At 40.9% G+C, this 18,695-nt stretch overlaps 1 protein-coding gene across 1 annotated transcript; it reads right to left on the bottom strand.

The window, feature by feature from the left end:
• Window positions 1-10,844: 10,844 nt before the first annotated feature.
• On the bottom strand, window positions 10,845-11,982 carry LOC139032170 (olfactory receptor 7D4-like). Its single transcript, XM_070458536.1, has one exon. The coding sequence runs from the start codon at window positions 11,980-11,982 to the stop codon at window positions 11,044-11,046; it is 939 nt and encodes a 312-aa protein (XP_070314637.1). The 3' UTR covers window positions 10,845-11,043.
• Window positions 11,983-18,695: the final 6,713 nt, after the last annotated feature.

The following is an 18,695-nucleotide window of genomic DNA, read 5'->3' as shown; positions in this document are numbered from 1 at the left end:
GCCCATGGGGGCTAGAAATCAATTGGAATTTTTTTCCTTGTTTGGCGGCTCATTCAACATTTTCTTTGACTCAGTGCCAAATTTCTAAATCAAAACTGCATTTATCAGGGAACCAAGGGTTACATTTAACCACTGTTTGAAAGTAAACCTCTATTCATTGGCGCAAAACCAAAAGTCCCTGAGCTTTAGACAAATGGTGAAGTAAAATACAGAAATGATGGGGCTTTCCAGCTGTTTGACCCATGTCTTAGTACTTACCGACCTCAATAGGCCCTGACCTCAATAAGTCTGGAGTCACTCCGTCCGAAATGCCACGTATACCAGTGTCTGTGTTCTGGGCGCCACTTGTTGGGGTCCTTTAATGGACCGGGACCTGGCAGTTGGAGTCGATGATAAGAAAGTGAAAGAGAGAGCCAGAGGGAGGGAGAAAGAGAGAACAAAGAGAGAAAGACACGGGGACCCAAGCTCTGGTGGAGCAAATGTGCTTTAATGATTTTTCTGTGAGTATATATAGGCTGTAGTACAAGAAATTTCTTTCGATAATGATAAAGATCAGAAAACCAAACGTACAGTAACTGTTACCAAGGGAACAAAGGATAATAATGGTCACAAGGTCAGGAGACAATCCATATCTCAAGAAAGGGGGGTGAGACTAAGCAGTTTTGTCATAAAGAGAATGTTTTACTAAAGGAGACCCAAGCCTGTCTCCCACAATGACCTCAGTCTTGAGAGCTGCATGCAGTTCTACCAGCTTCTGGCAGAAGAAAGAGGATTTATGAGAAACAGCACACAGGAATCCTCCCGTCAAACACTCCCTGACAATAATATAGTGTCTGATTGTTGCTGTTTAGTTGCTAAGTCATTCCTGAATCTTTTGCAACCCTGTGGACTGTAGCCCATCAGGCTCCTCTGCCCATGGGATTTCCAAGGCAATAATACTGGAGTAGATTGCCATTTCCTTCTCCACGGGATCTTCCTGACCCAGGGATTGAGCCTGAGTCTCCTGCATTAGCAGGCAGATTCTTTACAACTGAGCCACCTGGGCAATCCAATGCTGGCTATAACCTGAACCATATACTTGAGTTCTTTTGAACATATATGAACCCCCACCAGATGGTAGAATTTAACTGCATGCTGACTACAAGCACAAAGAGCCCAGAAGACTGGTTGGAACCAGAAGGTTGATGATGCTGACCCTTGATTATTTCACCACCAACCAATCAGAGAATTGTGCACCAGCTGATCATGCACTCCACAATCCTCTTCCTCACCCTGTCATTAGGAACATTTCCTGGAAGCCCATCGGGGAGGTCTGAGCCATTTGAACATTAGCTGCCTATACTCCTTAGCTTGGCCTTGCAAATAAAGTCTGCACTTTCCTTTACCTGAACCTGAGGTTAGTAGATTGACTTTTTTGGATGCAAGCAAGAGAACCCAGGTTTGGTTCAGTAACAGGATAGCTACCCTGAACACCATTATATCTACTGCTGAGAGATCTGTATGTAAGTTAAGAATAACAGCTAGAACTGTACATGGAACAATAGACTGGTTTCAAATAGGCAAAGGGGTACGTCAAGGCTGTATATTGTCACCCTGCTTATTTAACTTATATGCAGAGTACATCATGCAAAAAGCCAGACTGGATGAAGCACAGGCTGGAATCAAGATTTCTGGGAGAAATATCAATAATCTCAGATATGCAGATGACACCACCCTTATGGCAGAAAGTGAAGAGAAACTGAAGAGCCTCTTGATGAAAGCCTCTTGATGAAAACTGGCTTAAAACTCAACATTCAAAAAACAAATATCATGGCATCCAAACCCATCACTTCAAGGCAAGTAGATGGGAAAACAAAGGAAACAGTGACAGACTTTATTTTGAGGGGCTCTGAAATCACTGAAGATGGTGACTGCAGCCATGAAATTAAAAGACACTTGCTCCTTGGAAGAAAAGCTATGACCAACCTAGACAGCATATTAAAAAGCAGTGACGTTACTTTTTTGACTGTCTAGTCAAAGCTATGGTTTTTCCAGTAATCATGTATGGATGTGAGAACTAAACTATAAAGAAAACTGAGTGCTGAGGATTGATGCTTTTGAACTGTGGTGTTGGATAAGACTCTTGAGAGTCCCCTGGACTGCAAGGAAATCAAATTAGTCCATCCTAAAGAAAATTTGTCCTGAATATTCATTGGAAGAACTGATGCTGAAGCTGAAGCTCCAGTACTTTGGCCACCTGATATGAAAAATTGACTCATTGGGAAAGACCCTGATGCTGGGAAAGATTGAAGGCAAGAGAAGGGGATGACAGAGGACAGAATGGTTTGATGACATCACTGACTCAATGGACATTAGTTTGAGCAAGCTCTGGGAGTTGGTAATGGACAAGGGGGCCTGGTGTGCTGCAGTCCATGGGGTTGCAAAGAGTCGGACACGACTGAGTGACTGAACTGAACTGAACCCTGAAAACCCTTCCCTCCAGCATGCAGAACCTTTGGAAAGTACAAATTGGTCCCAAGCAAAGGCTAAGTTGGACAGTGTATGAGACTGATGGGCCATCCGTTTCCTATCTCTCCCAAGAGTTTAATCTCTTAGGATTGGGCAGAGAGAAGGGGTAAGTACCTTCTTTTTTTTTTTTTTTTTTTTTACTTTTCATTTAGTACTGGGGTTCAGTTCAGTTCAGTTCAGTCACTCAGTCGTGTCTGACTCTTTGTGACCCCATGAATCACAGCATGCCAGGCCTCCCTGTCCATCACCAACTCCCGGAGTTTACTCAAACTCATGTCCGCTGAGTCGGTAATGCCATCCAGCCATCTTATTCTCTGTCATCCCCTTCTCCTCCTGCCCCCAATCCCTCCCAGCATCAAGGTCTTTTCCAATAAGTCAACTCTTCACATGAGGTGGCCAAAGTATAAGAGTTTCAGCTTCAGCATCAGTCCTTCCAATGAATACCCAGGACTGATCTCCTTTAGGGTGGACTGGTTGGATCTCCTTGCAGTCCAAGGGATGCTCAAGAGTCTTCTCCAACACCACAGTTCAAAAGCATCAATTCTTTGGTGCTCAGCTTTCTTCACAGTCCAACTCTCACATCCATACATGACCACTGGAAAACCATAGCCTTGACTAGATGGACTTTTGTTGGCAAAGTAATGTCTCTGCTTTTTAATATGCTATCTGGGTTGGTCATAACTTTCCTTCCAAGGAATACTGGGGTATGGCCAATTAAAAATGTTGGGGTCCTGAAAGGTGAACAGAAAAGGGATTCAGCCATACACATACATGTATTCATTCTCCCCCCAGACTCTCCTCCCATCTAGGATGCCACATAACATTGAGCAGAGTTCCATGTGCTATACAGTAGGTCCTTATTGGTAACCATTTTCTATTGAAACATCAAGAGCTAAGTGGTGGTGCTGCCAGAAGAGTGAAAGTCTTTCTTACATCTGGTCTCTTTCTCTGTCTTTGATTAAAATTGAGGTTTATCAGTTACTCATCTTAACAATTTCACATAATATGTGTACAGTTTAATGAATGGTTCTTTTCTTTTATACTTCCTTCCTGTATGGCTCCAGTGGTTACATCCTCCTAGCAGTTCAATGTTCTTTCAATGGGTCAGTAAATAATCCCTGGTGAGAATAGTAACACACTCCATCATTCATGCTAGGATCATGGCAATCTGGTGGGCTATCCATAGGGTATTATTTTAAATATAGCAGTGTATACGTGTCTATACCAAACTCCCTAAGCATCCCTTCCCTTCCCCTCTGGCAACCAGTGCTAAGTCGTTTCAGTTGTGTCTGACTCTTTGCCACTCTATGGACTGCAGCCCATCAGGTTCCTCTGTCCATGGGATTCTCCAGGCAAATATACTGGAGTGGGTTGCCATGCCCTCCTCCTGAAAACCATAAGGGAACTGACTATCTTGAGTCATGGAGATTGTATCTTTCTCTAAGTCAATGCCTTCAAAAAGGCAGGACCTTCAATAGGAGTAACTTGGTGCCAGTTGGGACAGGAATAAAGTCAAGCCCTGTGGTCTTGGAGACAGTTGCAGTCACACTTGGAAGGGATAGAATGCATGTTCAGAGGAGCCACATGTGTCATAATGCACAGAAACATGGAACATCATCTGTTTCATGGATTGAAAATAAGGAGAGTGGAAGTGGGTGAGTGCCTTGCAGAAGAGGTGAACCGTTTACCACCTTCTTTCTCTTTGTCTCTTTCCATGTCTTACTGATTTAAGAGCTTTGCAGGAACTCTATGATTCTCCATGTAGCTCCCTCAGTAAACCCATATTTGACACAATTTGAGGCAGTTTTAAGACATGGTTCGTGAATTCTTTTATATTCCTCTCCCTGATGGCTCAGTGGTAACGAATCCTCCAGCAGTGAGCGAGGTCTCGCTTCAATCCCTGGGTCAGAAAGATCCCCTGGAGGAGGAAATAGCAACACACTCCAGTATTCATGCCTAGGGAATTCCATGCACAGGAGTCTGGTGGGCTACAGTCCATAGGGTCTCAAAGAGTTGGACATGACTAAAACGACTGAGCACACATGAAAGTGAATCATGATCTCTTGAATCAGCTTGTAATTCTAAGTATGAATTGTAGTTGAAACTATTAATATCTACTGTCTCTAAAAAGTTTGTTGCTCAGTCTATTGAAATGTCAGTTTCTTAGTTTTAAAATAAGGCCAGTAAGAATTATAATTTTTCATAATACTTTTAGAATCAAGAATCAAAGTTCCCAGCTATGTATTCTCACATGCTCCTATATTCAATGGCACAGGTATAAGTCTCTTTCCTTATTTCTGTTGACTCTACACAATTTAATTTTTATTTCATGCAAGAAGTTTCTCCAGGGACTAAGGGTGGGGGAAATGGGGAGATACTGGTCAAAGGATGCAAATTCCAGATAGACGATGAATAAATTCTGGAGATCTAAGTATAGTCAGGGCTTCCCTAGTGACTCAGGCAGTAGAGAATCTGCCTATCATGCAGAAGACCCAAGTTTTATCCCTGGGTCAGGAAGATCCCCTGAAGAAGGAAATGGCTACCTACTCCAGTGTTCTTGCCTGGAGTATTTCATGGACAGAGGTTACAGTCCATGGGGTCACAAAGAATCAGACACAACTGAGGGACTAACACTTTCACTTTTTCAAATGGGAAGGGAATTTTAAAAAGAGAATATATATATATATACACATACACTTTGCTATATACATATACATACATTCATACATACATACATTCACTTTGCTATATAGTAAAAATTAACACATTGCAAAGCAACTATACTCCAATAAAAATTAATTTTTAAAAATGTATTTGTTCATTTTTAACAGTCATTGCTGCAGAGGGCAATTTGTACGTGAATATGTGGAAGGGAAGGGTGCGGGATCTCCAGCTAGAAAAATAAAGATATATCTTTAAAATAATAAATTTTGATCTTTAAACGAGAGGTAACTTTCAATGGCACATGGAAGCTTTAAGAAATGGCAATTAGCAAATATGCAAAAATTACTGCTATAAACCACAGTATTTAATATTATTTTGAGAATTCAAACAAATGCATAAAATGAAAACAAGAGAGGAAGATAAACATTTTAAAGTGACAACAAATGTATCATCATTTGTAGATCAGATGTTGGAGGTGAAATATCTCTCATATCTCTGAAGATGCAGCCTTGTGAGGGTCTTTCATCACTCATTTCAACAAATTCCCTAAGGGAGTTGTTTTCAAATTTTAGCCACCCATAGAATTCACTCAGGTAGCTTGTTAAACACAAGCTAGGGCTGACCCTGGAGTTCCTAGCTTAGCATCAATAGATCTGGGATGAAGGCCAAAAATGTGCATGTCTAACAAGCTCTCAGGTGATGTTGATGCTGCTGGTCTGGAGACAAAACTTTGAGAAACACTATTCATCTTTTTGTCCCTAGGACTCTAATAAGTTTTCCCTCCATTGCTTACAACTCCCTTCTCTATCCCCACCCACAGCCTTTACTTTGATAAACTGCCTCTTTCAGATGACATCATGGAAACCCCTAATTGCCTTGGTTGTTTTCCTACAGTGCACATTTTCTTCCAGAAAGTGCAGGGAGATTATCCAAGAAGGGAATTCACACCTTACGTCTGGTAAGCCAAGATACTTTGCCTTGGGGACACTGAAAGCTTATTTTAAAAGTTTTCAGGACTTTGGTAGCTGAATTCTGAGACTGCCTCATTAAATAAATTGGCCTGTTGTCACTCTACTCTTTAAACAATTAAGCTCCCTTGGGGTAGAAGAAGAATAATAGGAAAGAAACTTTCTGCCGCTGCTGTTTCCCTGAAGATCACAGTAAAAAGAGGCAAATTTCTTTCTTGCAATTATTCTTAATTTATCTGGCTATGCTCAAACATTTACAGTCAAGAGTATTCCCCTGGAGATTAAAAAGGTTTCTTCATGAAGAATTCTCTCAGGGCTCCTTAAGATTCTGCCCTAATTCTTGCTTCCCCTTTGTAGGATTTGATTTCAAAGTTACAAGTTGCTCCCTCAGGGATGTGTTAATGCTGCAAGTTGCCCAGTGGACTTGACTCTGGGAATCCCATTGTAACAGAAACAAAATGCTTTAGAAAAATCCCTATTTCAAGAAAGGGAATGCAGCCATTAGTGATAGTGCTACTGAGACATCAAGAATTTTGACAAAAGGAAATATCCCTTAAAACTTATTTGGCAAGTGAGGTCACTGCAGACCTTAGGGAACGCAGTTGTGATGGAGGTCGAAATACTCCTGATGAGTTGGTTGAGAAGAGAGGGAATGTTGTGAAAATAGAAGCAGCAAATACTGACCAAATTCTTTAAGAGTTTCTAGCGATACCCAAAGGGGAGTATGGGTCTACGAGTATTTTATTTCCCTTGAAAGAAATGGGAATGTGGATGACTGGATATTATAACAGGTCATATGAGATCATATATCCAGATGAGGCTCTATAACTGAGAACTGAAGCTTCATGGGTAGGATTCATTCAAGCATGGGCTTCTATTTCTATTAATAACTCCTGAATCTCTCAGCAGGAGCTTCTTCTGTCTGTATGATTAATTAACTTATACTGTCACTTATGCAGATTAATTATATCCAGACCAATACCGCTTAACTCTCAGATAATAACGGGGTGTTCTGAAGGCCGTCAATTCAACCTTTCCAAGATAACCTGACATTTTATCCTCCCCAAAGTGTTGTTTTTTCCAAGATCCCATCTCTTTGAAAGCATACACCATCAATTCTGTTATCTACAGAATTTTATTTTATTCCAGTGTTCTCAACCAGACTGATTTTTCCCTCTCTGGAACAACTGGCAAAATCAGTCTGGTGGAGAACACTGGAATAACCAGTTTCTGCTTATCACAACTCAGTGCTGGTATCTCATGAGTAGAGGCCAGGGATCCTGATAAACATCAGACAATATACAGGATAGACTCTATGACCAATATTAATAATACAGACCAAAAATATCAGTATTATTGAGGTTGAGAAACCCTTGTCTATGTTGTTGAGGAAAAATATTAAAATTTTTATCTTGGAACTTCCCTAACTGTTCAGTGGTTAAGACCACACTTCCAATGCAGGGGGCATGGGTCTGACCCCTACTTGGGGAACTAAGATCTTGTATACTGTGTGGTGTGGTCAAAAAACAGATAAAAAAGTAAAATTTTTATCCAAAAAATCCTAACTAAGCTCTATTATTTTATAATGATGTTGAAAATATTATCAGAAATAAGCCTCAATCTTTCTCCTTTATTTTGTGCTGCTGCTGCTCAGTTGCTTCAATGGCGTCTGACTCTGATTATTTTATGTTACTTAATGCTTTTATTGTGATTACATTTACATAACATACATATGAAAGTAGAAAATTCTTTAATACCATATACAAAAATAAACTCAAAATAGATTAAAGACCTAAATGTAAGATTGAATACTATAAAACTCTTAGAGGGAACCATAGAAGTGAAGTTAAGTGAAAGTCGCTCAGTCATGTCCGACTCTGTGACCCCATGCACTGTACAATCCATGAAATTCTCCAGGTCAGAATACTGGAGTGGGTAGCCTTTCCCATCAAACCCAGGTCTCCCGCATTGTAGGCAGATTCTGTACCAGCTGAGCCACAAGGGAAGGCCAAGAATACTGGAGCGGGTAGCCTATCCCTTCTCCAGTGGATCTTCCAGACCCAGGAATTAAACCAGGGTCTCCTGCATTGCATGCAGATTCTTCACCAACTGAGCTGTCAGGGAAGCCCAGAGGGAAACAAAGGCAGAATACTGTTTGAAATACATCACAGCGATATTTTTTTGGATCCATCTCTCCATCATAGTCAGTTTTATGTGTACAGTTCTATACACTTGGCATTAAGTATATTCACATTGTTCAGCAATCACCGCCATCATCCATCTCCAGATCTTTTTCACCTTTCCCAACTTCAAACTCTGGACCTGGTAAACACTAATCATATTTACTCCCTTCCTCTATCCCCTGGAACCCACCATTCTATTTTGTCTCTATAAATTTGACTACTCTTCATTCTTCTTATATGTGGACTCATAGAATATATATTCATTTGAAATATCTCACTTTTGAGATATTTCTGAATCTCTGATGTCCTCTTTCCTTCTCAAATTTTCTCCATTTTCACCCTCCATGTCTCAATGGATGTCTGCTGTTGAGCTCAGCAGCTCAGTCGTGTCCAGCTCTTTGCAGACTGGTCTATACTCAGCCCAGCTCCCCTGTTGATGGGATTTACCAGGCAAGAATACTGAAGTGGGTTGCCACTTCCTTCTCCAAGGGATCTTCCTGATCCAGGAATCAAACCCTTGTCTCCTGCATTGCAGGTGGATTCTTTATCACTGCACTACCTCGGAAACCCATCTCAATGAATTCAATTCTATTTTTTTCAGTTGGTTAGGCCCTCAGTCCTGTAGTCATTCTTGTCTTTTCTCTTTCTCTCACACATGTATCCTGCCTGGAAGCAGATCCTTTTAGTTCTGCCTTCAAAATACAATACATTGACTACTTCCCAGTTCTTACACTGGTATCCTCCCCTTGGGCCTAGTACCTATATCTCACCAGGCTTGCCTACAGGTAAGTCCAAACAGGCTACCCTACAATCCATGCTCAACCCAGCAGCCAGAATGATCTTTAAAATCTTATCAGATCATGTTGCATGTCTGCTCAAATCCCTGCAATGACTCCCCATCTCATTCAGAGTAAATGAAAGTGTGAGTCATTTAGTGGCAGAGAAAGGTTCAGAGGATCATCCTCGATACCTGTCCTCCTGTTCTACTGCTCCCCCTCACTCACTCTGCTCCAGCTAACCCCCATCCCCACCCCCATGCAGTCTCCTACCTCAGGGTCTTTGTAGTAACCTTAACCTCTGCCTGGGGCACTGTTTCCCCAGATACCACTGGCCTAAGTCACTTACCATCTTCACCTATATCCCTGCACCAAGGCTGTACTATTGAGTCTTTTGTTTTTCAGTTATTTTAAAAATTTATTCATTTATTTTAATTGGGTGATAGTTACTTTGCAATATTGTGATGGTTTTTTTGCCAAACATCAACATGAATCGGACACAGGTACACATGTGTCCCCCCCATCCTGAACCCCCCTCCCACCTTCCTCCCCACCATGTCCCTCTAGGTTGTCTCAGGCCACTGTCTTTGGGTGCCTTGCTTCATGCATCAAACTCACACTGGTCATCTATTTTACATGTGGGGTGCTCTGTTTAGACACTCAGCTGTGTCTGACTCTTTATGACCCCATGCACTGTAGCCCACTAGGATCCTCTGGGGTTGCCCTGTCCTCCTTCAGGGGATCTTCCCAACCCAGGGACCAAACCCAGGTCTCCCACACTGCAGGCAGATTCTCTACCAGATGAGCCACCAGGGAAGCCCCTATTTTACAATGGTAATGTACATGTTGGATGATTTGAGAATTGCACTATTGTTTCTTGACTGTTCCTCCTTTGTCTCTGCATCCCCTCCCTTTCCTAATTAACAACTGTTTGAACCTGCCCTTGGAATTCAGAGATCTTGGAGGCTGAATGCAACCTATTTCCTGTAATCAAAAAATTGTTGTTGTTGTTGCTTCATCCTAAGTCACCTCTCACTCTTTGCAACCATATGGACTGTAGCCTGCCAGGCTCCTCTGTCCAAGGGATTCCCCAGGTAAGAATACTGGAGTAGGTTGCCATTTCCTTCTCCAAGGGATCTTCCTGACCCAGGGATTGAACCCATGTCTCCTGCCAATGCAGGCAGATTCTTTACTGTCTGAACCACCAGGGAAGCCACTTCTTTTGAAAAGTGGGGTGAATAAGAGAAAATATCTCAAAGAAGTGTTTTCAAGAAGATATAAAGTCACACATGTGAAGAAACAAGCACAATCCTGATATGAGAAACTCTTTGTTATGTCTATTGTATGATTTATATCCCATTTCTTTTGCAGATAACAAGCCCACAACCAAATGAATGTGAAGAACACCAAATTTGAGAGGCTAATTTGGGGACTACCAGGTCAGCACTTGATAAAGTGCTCTAAATCTGAAGTTAGAAATCGTTAGAATGGCTACAAGAAAGCATGCAAAACCATGAAATTTTATGGACAGCATATAATGAAAATGTCCCAAAAAATTTACTGACAATGCTGTGGAGAAACTAATACAAAAACAGAAGTGGGGACTTCTTTGGCAGCCCAGTGGTAAGACTTCCCCTTCCAGGCCAGGGGGTGCCTCTTGTTACCTGGTCAGGGAGCTACATGATCCCACATCCCTCACAGACAGAAAAACCAAAACATAAAAGCATAAGCAATGTTGTAACAAATTCAATAAAGACTTTAAAAAATGGTCTCCATCCAAAAAAAGTCTTAAAAAATAATCCAACAAAAGTGAAGTCACAGGTGCTTTACTTATAGAAGAAATGAACATGTCTTTTGAGGGAGAAGAGAAGTTAAGAGATTTAAATCTACAACATTTGTCTTCAGGGTTCACAATGTTCACTTAGTTCTGAGGTCAGTGACTCATCACAGACAGGGGGCGCATAGGCTCAGGAGCCTGGCCAGGGCCCCTTTCACATCCTTGTTCCTCAGGCTGTAGATGAAGGGGTTCAGCATCGGAGTGACTACAGTGTACATCACTGAGGCAATGGAGCTTCTCTGGGAAGAGTGGGTCACAGCAGAAGTGAGGTAAACCCCCAGGCTTGTCCCATAGAACAAGGAGACCACAGTGAGGTGAGACACGCAAGTGGAAAACGCTTTGTACTTGCCCTCAGTGGAGGCCATCTTGATCAATGTAGAGACAATCTGAGAGTAAGAATAAAGGATCCCAGTCAGCGGAAATATACACAGCAGAACAGTTGCCACATACAAGCAGATGTTATTGATGAGGGTGTCCGAGCAGGCTGCCTTGAGAGTCTGAGTCAATTCACAGAAGAAATGTGGAATTTCAGTTCCAATACAGAAAGTCAGCCGCATCATCAGTAGCACATGAAACAGGGAGCTGAATAAAATGATAAGCCAACACGTGAGAACCAGGAGACCACAGAAGTGGGGGTTCATGATGACCATGTAGTGCAGGGGTTGGCAGATGGCCACAAACCGGTCATAGGCCATCACGGTCAGGAGGAAATTGTCCATTCCAGCAAAAACCATAAAGAAATACACCTGAGTGAAGCAGCCTATGTAGGAGATGTCTTTTCTCTGTGTCTGAATATTCACTAGCATCCTCGGGACAGTGGTGGAGACAAAGCAGATGTCAACGAAGGACAGGTGGGAGAGGAAGAAGTACATGGGGGTGTGGAGGTGGGAGTCAGTGCTGATGGCCAGGATGATGAGCAGGTTCCCCAGCATGGCAACCAGGAACATGGACAGGAACACTCCACAGAGAAGGGGCTGCAGTTCTGGATCATCTGAGAAGCCCAGGAGGAGGAACTGTGATACTCCTGTCTGGTTTCCTGCTCCCATGTAGCTGGTGTGTCTGCTGGGGAAGGAGGCAAAAGCAAGATTTTTCAATGAATAGTCAACTGGCACCTCAGCTAGTCATCACTTTTTTCTAGATTGAAGTTTGGTTGATTTGAGGGGCTTCCCTGGTAGCTCAGACAGCAAGGTATCTGCCTACAATGCAGGAGACCCTGTTTTGATTCCTGGGTCAGGAAGATCCCCTGATAAGGGATAGCCCCCACTCCAGTACTCTTGGGCTTCCCTGGTGTCTCAGTCAGTAAAGGATTCACCTGGAATGCAATCCCCATGGACAGAGGAGCCTAACAGGCTGTAGTCAATGGGATCAAACAGAGTCGAACGTGACTGAATGACTAAGCATAGCACAGCATATTTGATTTACAATATTCTGCTAGTTTCATCCGTACAGCTGAAGTGATTCAGTTACATATACTTTTTCAGATTATTTTCTATTATGATTTATTATAAGATTATAATATAGTTCACTCTGCTATACAGTAAATCCTTCTTATTTATTTATGTTTAGTAGTTTCTATCTGTTAATCCCATACTCTTAATTTACTCTCCCGCCACTCCCTTCCCCCTTAGGTAACTGTAAATTTGTTTTCCATGTCTGTGAATCTGTTTCTGATTTGTATATAGATGCATTTGTATTATTTTTTTTGGTTCCAAACATAAGTGACATCATATAATACTTGTCTTTCTCTGACTTATCTCACTTTGTTTGATAATGTCTAGGGCCATCCATGTTACTGCACATGGCAACATTTCACTCTCTTTTATGGCCATATAATATTCCATTTTGTGTCTGTGGGTGTGTGTGTATCACATTTTTTCATCTTCTTAAGCCAATTGTCTGTTGATAAGCACTTGGATTGTTTCCAAGTCTTGGTTATTATAAATAGAGCTGCTATGAACATTTGGGTGCATGTGTCTTTTTGAATGAGAATTTTCATCTTTTCTGGATATATGCCAAGAAGGGGCATTGTTGGATCATTTGGTAGCTCTATTTTTAGTTTTTTATGGAAACTCCATACTGTTTAGTGGTTGCACTAACTTACTGTCCCACCAACAGTGTAGGAATCCCTTTTCTTCACACCCTCTCCTGACTTTATTATGTATAGGCTTCTTACGTCTTCACTTTCTGATTCCACCTTTTCATGGGCAGGTTTCACCCTCTATTAGTCCTTCCTATGTCAGTGCTTCATTCATTGAATTGGCAGCCCATTTCTATTTTAATGATCTGTAATTATTCAGACTTTCTTTAATTCAGCAGATATCTCTGTTTCTTTTTATGTCCTAGTCATGTGTTTTAATTCCCATGTTGAATCTATGAATATAAATAAATTTCCTCTTTGGTAAGACCTTTCTGAAATAATTGGGCTATTGATTGAAGATACTTAAGGTCTTTTTAAAAAATAATATCTGTATTTCCTTCATTCTCACAGCTCTATAATAGTAAGATATGAGTTGTCAGTTCAAACAATTTTAATTCTGTCCCATGATACGTCCTATTGATGTCTCAGTTAATTCTAATGTGTCTTATTTCTACTCTTTCTAAAAATGTGGTTACTTCTCTTCTTAGTGATGCTTGAAAATGCAATTTTGCACAGCAGAATATCAATAAATGATAGCTATTATTATTATCATTATCAATATTAATGTTTTTATGGCAACTATTTATGAATCATAACTCAAAGTACAGTGTGAAAAGTGTTAATGGCTCAGTCGTGTGTGACTATTTTGCGACCCCATGGACTGCAGCCCACCAGGCTCCTCTGTCCATGGGATTCTCCAGGCAAGAATACTGGAGTGGGTTGCCATTTCTTCCTCCAGGGGATCTTTCTGACTGAGGGATCAAACCTGGGTCTCCTGCATTGCCAGCTGATTGCTTACCATCTGAGCCACCAGGGAAGCCCTAAGTATAGTGTTGAGCTGTGATTTATAAAATGGGATCTGAGTCAGATTGCCCAGAATAGAATTTTGGCCCACCAACTTACTTTCTTTTTGACCTTGACAAAGTTACTTAATCTCTCTGAACTGCACATACATACCTCTACAGTGGAGTAGTAAATATCCCCTACATTGTAAGACTGATGAGTGAATAAAATGAGACGATGCATGTGCTTTTTCTAGTGTGGTTCTCATGACATGCAGTGGACATTTCGTAAATGTGACCTTTTGTTCTTCACATGTATCTTGCATGGCTACCATTGAGCATTATGCCCCATAGAAAGGGCAGCCATCAAAGATAAAATCCAGATTATTATAAACACAAAAAGTCTGTTACCTCTTTTGACTGCCATGCAGCGCTTCTAATTAATGATGATTCCTAGGGCTCCCACTTTCAGAGACCCCCTGCCAGGTGGATTCTTGCAAGAAAGGGAAAAATCTTATGAACTACATAGATAAGAGAGAGAAACAAGATCACAAAACCATTAAAATCAAATGCAAATTGTGTGAGAGAGCACGAGTGTATGTGTTCATGCTCACAGCTGGAAATGTGTCATATAAAAATCAGTGAAATTGGGACATCCCAGGCAGTCTATTGATTCAGACTTTGCCTTTCAGTAGACAGAGTATATGTTTGATCTCTGGTTGGGGAGTTAAGATTCCACATGCCTCACAGCCAAAAAACAAAAACACAAAACAGAAGCAATATTATGAAAATTCACAATAAAAACTTTTTAAAAATTCAGTGGACTTAATTGCAAGAAAAGTATGATTGGTAGATTGGAATTTAAATATTCAAAGATTCTATAAATCAAATTTATAAAAACTGAAAGGCAAATTTAAGGTTTGAAAAAAATGTTTGCATCCATTATGATAGAAAAAGTGTGTTATTAATGTCTAGAGAATGCTAGTTAATTAAAAAGACAAAAATTCTCTTTTTGAGAACCAATTTGCCCTGAGAAGGAAAGTAGAAAAGTTTTCTCTCTGAAACACAAATGTTGAGCTGTGAGAGGAAGGATGGGAATTGTTAATCAGAGGAAATAAGGAAAGGGCAAGCATTTGGGGCTGAGAGAACAGATTTCATGGTTGCTCTGGGACTGGTGAACTTGGTAATGGAAGGGATGTGAGAGGTCAGTGAGATGGAGAGCAGAGTGAAGCCAGAAGGACAGAGAGTGAAGCCCACAAGTCCAGCACCCTGTACTATTCTTGACAAGCATCTCATGTTGGTAATTTTATGTTTACTTGTGGGTCAGAGGTTGTGACTGTTTTTGCTTATCATTGTCCTTCCAGGGGCTTACATAGTGCCTGGCACATAGAAGGTGCTCAACACATGCAAATGATAGATATATAATAAAAAACTGAGACCATAAGCATCAACTGTAACACAAAATGAACCCACCAAGTTTATCATATGCCTGAATGTAGACACAAAATAGTTAAATGAAACAAAGTACATTCATATAACTTTTAAGATAATAACATATCATGAATAATAACTATTCAAGGGATGGGAAGCTGGCTATACTATGATGTTTAACACAATTCATTACAAAAATACATCGATAAAGAGAAATCATAGCCATTATCACAAGAGAAAATGCATTTGAGAAATGTAAGAGCCATTACTATAGTTAGAGCCTCTCACTAAGTGGGGATAACAAGGACAGTTTCTTAACCTAACCAAGAATAGGTATTTTACAACTTCAGCCAGAAGGATATTCTACATTAGAAAGCTAAAATATTTCTATTAAATTCATGAACAGGCCATCTACTTCAATGTCTATCTCTCCATATTATCCTGAATGATCAGAGATAGGGATCTGCAAAGTCTGGGCTGCTCAGCAAGAGGTGAACAGCAGGTGAGCAAGCAAAGCTTCACTTGTATTTACAGCCACTCCCCATCACCAACATTACCACCTGAGCTACCTACACCCCCTGTCAGGTCAGTGATGGCACTGGATTCTCACAGGAGAATGAACCCTACTATGAACTGTGCATGTGAGGGACCTAGGTTGTGCGCTCCATATGAAAATCAAATGCCTGATGATCTGAGGTGGAGCTGAAGCAGTGATGCTAGTGCTGGGGCGTGGCTGCAAATACAGACTATCATTAACAGAGAGGTTTGACTGCACAGTGCATGCTAAGTCGTTGCAATCGTGTCCGACTCTTTGCAACCCAACGGATTGTACTCCGCCAGGCTCCTCTGTCCATCAGATTCTCCAGACAAGAGTAATGGAGTGGGTTCCCATTTCCTTCTCCAGGGAATCTTCCCAACCCAGGGATCGAACCCATATCTCTTATGTCTCTTGCATTGGCAGACAGATTCTTAACTGCTAGAGCCACTGGGAAGCTCCTTGGTTGCATAGAGATCAATTGTTTACAGACTCATATTAAAACTCCATCAGTGAGTGCCAAGTGACAACTGTATAATTATTTCTTTATATATTGTAATGTAATAATAGAAATAAAGTGCACAATAAATGTAATGCACTTGAATCATCCCAAAACCTTCCCCCCAACCTCAATCCATGGGAAAATTTTCTTCCATGAAACCAGTCCCTGATGCCAAAGGTTGGGGATTGCTGATTAAAGACATTGGTAAGATGAGAAAAGAAAATGAGCCTGAGTACAGAAATAATTATATTATTTGTCGATGATACTGAGGACACTAAAGAGAAGCAATGACAAGAATACAATAAGTTATCAATAAGTTGAATCTGCTACAAAAACAGTTGAGCAATATAATAGATAGATAAATCCCATCACATGAGAAATATATTAGACATTACTTGGTGCATATCTCTAGTCAGCAGTTAATGAATGAATACTTGGTCACAGGAAATCAAGTAGGAGCCTACAGTTCAAAGGAAAGAGCAGAGAAGAAGCAGAGCTTCTCTGGAAAATAAGTCTTATTGGAGATAGACTTTAGTAGAGTCTAAGAAGACAGAGAAGGAAACAGCAAGACGTGAAAAACACTGGTGTCAGTAGAAACTAAAGCACCTTCAAAGTGCAGGGACTTCACTGTCATAGGATAAATCAATAAGGGACTTTCCCAGCCTCACTCTTCTGGAGGTAAAGGCTGATACCCACTTTTCCCCCTTTTTTCTTCTTACTCCATCAGCACTTCCTGAGGGACATGCTATGGTATTTGTCACTGAAGGTTTATGTTCTCCATGTTCTGTCCTTGGGAAGTTCAGTTGAGTTTTCACTTGGCTGGGCTCAGAGAATTATATCTAAGGGGCAAAAAGAACATGCTTATAGTTTGCAGGGTCTCAGGGGTGGGATTCTCACAGGTCTTCATTAAATGAACTGTTCTATTGGCCTTCTGCTCTCCAAACAATTCAGTTCCCTTGAGGTACAAAGGTAAAAGAATGGAAAATTTTCAACTAGTGCCATGTCTGTGCAAGTAGCCATGGTGGGAGATGAACTGATTTCTCCACTACTGCCTTTGGGCTTCCCGAATAGCTCAGTTGGTAAAGAATCCATGTGCAATAGAGGAGATCTGCGTTAAACCCCTGTGTTGAGAAGATCCCTGGGAGAAGGGAACGGCTACCCACTCCAGTATTCTGGTCTGAAGAACTCCAAGGTGGGTGGCAAAGAGTCAGACATGGCTGACATGAGCGACTTTCAATTTCACTTTCACTGCTGTCATTAATTAAGACAGAACACCTGATTAACACATTTCGTTGCCAAGTGGAAATTAATAGTGGAGTGTTTCATGGACACATCAAATTCAATCTTTCCAAGAACAAATTCAGTGTTTTTTTCCTTTCTTCCTTTATACCTTTCTTCACTTTTACCTTTCTTCCTTCCTTCAGAAGGACAAGATAGACATTTTCCATAGTCTATCCTATAAAAGCTTTTGAATTTGAACCCTGAACCTATTCAGAAGATAAATAAGTAATTATTTTTTAAGTAGAATATGAAGGTTCAAATTCTTAATATCACAAAACCACTATAGTGGAAAACCTGGATTGGAGACAATTTATGAGGAAAAGATATGAGAGCCTTACTTACTACAATTTTGGCAAATTGGAAAAATGGCAAATCAGAGTGTATAGAGAGACTCTTTTTTATTTGGGACATTGTATCATAAAACAAATGGGTTATGCAAATTTTTCCTTTTACTTGAAAAAAAGGAAACTGCTAAGTCAGTTTGGGCTGCTGTAATAAAATACTATAAACGGGGAAGGGGCTTGGGAACAATTTTCAAAATAAGTATTTCTCAGAGTTCTAGAGGCTGGAAGTCTGAGATCTAGGTTCCAGGATCACTGATTTCTGGTAAAGACTCTTTCGGGGTGCTGACTGTTCACTTTTCATCGTGTCCTCACAGGGCAAAGAGCAGAGAGAAAAAGCAGCTCTCTCATGACTCTCACAAGACTAAGAACCCCATCATGAGGGCCCATCCCCCTGACAGCATCAAATCCTCATTACCTCCCCAAAGAACCACCTCCTAATACCATCACATGGGAGGTAGGTTTCAGCATATGAATGTTGAGGGGACACAAGTATTCATTCCACAACAAGTATTAATGGGGAAATGAGAGGTTCTATGGAGATTATTGAGCTGCTACAAGGATCAATGGTATTTGTGTTTCTAGAGAGAACTACAATATAGAATATGTTCTATAAAGCATTCACAGGAGCGATGCATCTTTCTTCCTCAAAATAGTCCTTGGCATCAGGGACCCACTCCTGGAAATTACCTCTTGCTCAAGGAAATCCATCCTCTCATCACAAAAACTGATGAAGTGATGTGAATGACA

This window comes from Odocoileus virginianus, chromosome 3 (genome assembly GCF_023699985.2).
Source record: "Odocoileus virginianus isolate 20LAN1187 ecotype Illinois chromosome 3, Ovbor_1.2, whole genome shotgun sequence".
NCBI classification, from domain to species: Eukaryota; Metazoa; Chordata; class Mammalia; order Artiodactyla; family Cervidae; genus Odocoileus; species Odocoileus virginianus.
Note: the sequence above shows the minus strand (reverse complement) of the source record. Positions and strands in the feature narration are given on the sequence as shown.